The sequence below is a fragment of the Mus pahari genome, chromosome 1 (assembly GCF_900095145.1).
Source record: "Mus pahari chromosome 1, PAHARI_EIJ_v1.1, whole genome shotgun sequence".
NCBI classification, from domain to species: Eukaryota; Metazoa; Chordata; class Mammalia; order Rodentia; family Muridae; genus Mus; species Mus pahari.
In genome coordinates, this window is record NC_034590.1 from 130,620,748 (window position 1) to 130,624,820 (window position 4,073).

Here is a 4,073-nt window from a genome sequence, read left to right on the forward strand (position 1 = left end):
CACACACACACACACACACACACACACACACACCTTCCTTGCCTACATCTAGACTCTAGATTCTAGAAGTGGGTGAGAAATGTTCACCTCAAGTCTATCTTGTTTCTGTTCTGGATAGCAGATAGAGGTAAAATAATAATAACAGAAATACTAAAAGATACAAAACTTGGAAACAGATTCACTTTTCCTGCCCCCCAAGATTTATGGTAGTCTTCTGTTGCCCAAATGAGTTACTGTGCTATTAATAGTAACCTGTTACCTTTCCCAGTTCTTCCAGCCAGAAGCATCCTCAGCACAGCCCGTTTTAGCCCTGAGCCTCAGCTAGCCAGGGCGGCCTTTCTAACATGTCAGATGTTGACCCTTCTGGGTTGTTTCACTTTGCATAACTCTGTTCAGCAAATTCTTCATTATAAGAATATATAGTCATCATCATGACAAGGAAATAAAACTGATAGGAAAATAAACTAGGTTGAGGTTTAACTATTACAACCATAAATAACCCAGAAAGGGAAGGCTATATAAAGCTATACCTGTAGTTCAGTCCTAATTCAAATCGGAAGCCTGAAGCCAAAAGTAATCATTACGTAATCTAGCTATAGCAAACAACGCCGTCTCAGCACCAGGAGCATCCAAGCTCCTTTTAAAAGGGTTTACTTTCATCTCATTATAAAAACACACTGATTGTAAGCATTTTTATGGAAAAGCAAAAGGAAAGAAATCACAACCGTGTTCACATCAATCCCCGTCTTACAAGATGCAGTGAGCACACCGGGAACTCAGTCGTGATTTCTGGGTTTTAGTGTTCTGTTTTATGCAGCTCTGTAGAGTTTATTGTATAATGAAGCCAAGTGTCGCTGCCATTAGAAGCTCAAAGGCTGAGTTATTTTTTTACATACCGAGGTGAAATCTAAATCTTAGAGTTGATATTTTAGTGTAGGACCAAGATGTCCTGGAGTGGATACTAGATAAAAGGATAAGAAATGGAAAAATGATAATAGCTCAGTTCACATAACGTTACTGAGCCATTTGCTAATTGTTTTGGATACTTGGTGCTGTCACAAGTGTTGCTATTGACACTTACCTTCTCCCAGCCCCAAATCTATATATGTTGCAGTCTGTCTTATGTTACCATTACTGTAGTTAAATACCATGACCAAAAGCAACTTGAGAAGTAAAGGATTTATTTCACTCATAGTTACATTATAACAGCTCATCATCAAAAGAAGTGAGAGCAGGAACTCACGCCCGCTAGGAACTTGGAGAGAGGAGCTGATGTGTGTGGAGGTGTATGTTTATTGCCTTGCTCTTTACCTGCTTTCTTATAGAACCTGGGACCACCAGCCCAGGAACGGCCCCACCCACAATGGGCTGGGCCCTGTCCCATCAATTACTAGTTAAGAAAATGCCTTACTGCCTGCAGCTCAATCTTAAGGAGACATTCTCTCAGTAGAGGTTTCCTCCTTTCAGGTAACTCTAGCTTCTGTCAAACTGACATAAAACTAGTCTTGGGGTGCGTGCGTGCGTGCGTCTCTGATTCTCTCTCTGACTGTTTCTCTCTGTGTCTTTGTCTGCCTGTCTGTCTCTGTCTCTGTCTCTGTCTCTGTCTCTGTCTCTCTCTCTGTCTGTCTCTGTCTCTGTCTCTGTCTCTGTCTCTGTCTCTCTCTCTCTCTCTCTCTCTCACACACACACACACACACACACACACACGCACGCACGCACGCACACACGTTGTGCATACTGTTGGTTTTCTTTTTTAATTACGTTCTTGGAATAAGGTCTCAGAAGCATTACTTGTTCAATCAGAGAGATAGAGAGATGTCATCTTTACATTTCACTTATTTCAGTAATTAAATATTTTACCTGAAAAGGTATGTTTTCTCTGACAAAACTGAATAATACGAAGACATCAGGCTTTTTTTTCTTGAATTTCCTAACAGTTCAGCTAAGCTTCCTTCATTAATCCACTTCATTAAATGTTTCGAAGGTTATGATACTTCTTCCCGACATCTCGATAACACTCAGAAACCGGAACCATACTACAGCCAGCTGCCCTTCGATGCCCTTCTGGTCCCCGGAATTTATCTTTTTCTGCAGTCCAATGATAGTGGGCATTTAGCCCTCTCATTTTCCGTTATTTGCTGATTGTGCACGTGTATATCACAAACGTGGCTATCTCCAGCACTCACAACCCTCCGTCTTCACCTTCACACTCCCACGGAGCCCTTCTTCCCAGAGCGTGGCCTCTGATTTTCACATAGTTTTTTTCTGCTTACTTTGGTTGTTAGCTTCTTTGGTCATCGTTGTCCTTTTTGCCGCGCTGGGTTTGATCGGGGCTGAGTGAGCCTGCACAGAGAGTATTTAGAAGAGCATAGACACCTAACTTACCCGTGGTGGCTCCACTGCAGAACATACCATCGACTCTTAGCTGCAAATAGCCCCTCAGGAGGAGCGGGGCCTCAGGAGACCCTCCTTGTCACGACAGAGTGCTGGCAGGCCCCATCTTCGGCAGGTCCTGTCTACGAAATCACAGCTGCGATGAGTTCCCTGGCCCAAGAGCCACTTCAAATCCAAAAGATAGTGTTCCACATCCCCAGCCCCCCCACATTTCGACTCTTTAATTCCTTCTACCTCCTCTTCTTCAGTGTACTCTGAGCTTTAGGAGGCAGGCTAGTGCGCTCTCTCTCTGTGTGTCTTATTCATAGCTGAGTGCTCGATAGTCCCTGATTCTCAGCACCCAAGCCCATCGTGAGTCTTCATTAACTGTTGACGGTGTCTGATTTCTTCAGATAGGCTTAAAATTTGATGCAAGTATTAAAACAAGGGGATTTCATCCGATGTTGTTCTTTGTGGACAAAGCAGAATTTTTGCCTCAAAAATCCTCGTAAAATTAACATTCTTGGCCTGGTGAGATGGCTCAGCAGTTAAGAGCACTGATTGCTCTTCTGGAGGTCATGAGTTCAAATCCCAGCAATCATATGGTGGCTCACAACCATCTGTATTGAGAAAGAAATAAAAAACCTATGGACCAGAGTGAGCGGGGCCCAAAGCAAGATGGAGAAGAGAAGGGGGAGGAAATTAACATTCTTGGGTTTACAGTGTTGGATGAGAAGATCTAATCAAATAAGACTTGCAATGCTCGTATTTTTCTCTGTATTTCTAAGGTTTGTGATATCACCACACAGATGGAGTACAGTGAGTTCCCGAGATGGATTCAGCAACTTGAAGGGCTATTCTGAAGGACATTAACAGGGTTGCAGAATGTCCCACAGGACAGTGGCAACTCGTCTGTATGTTCACTTTTATCCCACTTTCCCCAACATCCAGAGCCGTGTGTGCCCATGCCATCAGACAGAAACCTCTCCCCAAAACAAGAATGGCTTGATCTCACCCTGCAGGAGGCACAGCACAATTCATGCACAGAGGGTCAATTCCTCTATAGGAACAAAAGCCAAGAGCTCCCAACTGTTACATAGCACAAGAAGACCATTGTCGTCAAGGCCAACAATGTGTGCTATGCTGTGTGCGTTTCTGCGTTTGTGTGTATAGTTGTGTGTCCAAGTCTGTATGTATATTTATGTATGTATACATATACTCAAAGACTACAAAATGAACCATGTATATACTACACAGAATTTTTTTCCAGTTTTTATTTTGTTTGTATTGATTATAATATATAATTTGAAAAATGATCTCATAGCAGTGCTCCCACACACACACCTGCAACCAGCAGCATTACCCAAAGTCATGGTCTCACATTGACTGAGTCAGCACTTTACTGCAGAGTCTGGAGACTTCCTGCTTATAGCCATAGGTTCTCTTGTATTTGTTGAATCCTGTGTGTCTCTGTGAGATTTTTTTATGTTGATAGAAGTTTTTGGTAGGTTTTACTTGGTTTTCTGAAGCTAACACTCTGAATACAGAATCATATAGCTTCTTCAATCATATATGAAATCAGGGCCTTTCTTAGAAAAGCACAGGCAGAGCAAGATTCTGCTGAAGGGACCCTGATTTTGCGGCCTCTTGTGAGGCTATGCCAGTGCCTGGCAAACACCGAAGTGGATGCTCACAGCCAG

At 42.9% G+C, this 4,073-nt stretch overlaps 1 protein-coding gene across 2 annotated transcripts in view; it reads left to right on the plus strand.

Moving 5' to 3' along the window:
• The window catches only part of Nmrk1 (nicotinamide riboside kinase 1), a 21,459-nt gene extending 17,418 nt beyond the window's left edge, over positions 1-4,041 (plus strand). Inside the window, exon 9 of one of the 2 annotated variants that reach the window (XM_029543358.1) lies at positions 3,162-4,041. In XM_029543358.1, the coding sequence (XP_029399218.1) occupies positions 3,162-3,169 (8 nt within the window). In that variant the 3' untranslated portion in view covers positions 3,170-4,041. The remainder of the gene's footprint in view (positions 1-3,161) is intronic. The other variant, XM_029543356.1, reaches the window with a different exon arrangement.
• Positions 4,042-4,073: the final 32 nt, after the last annotated feature.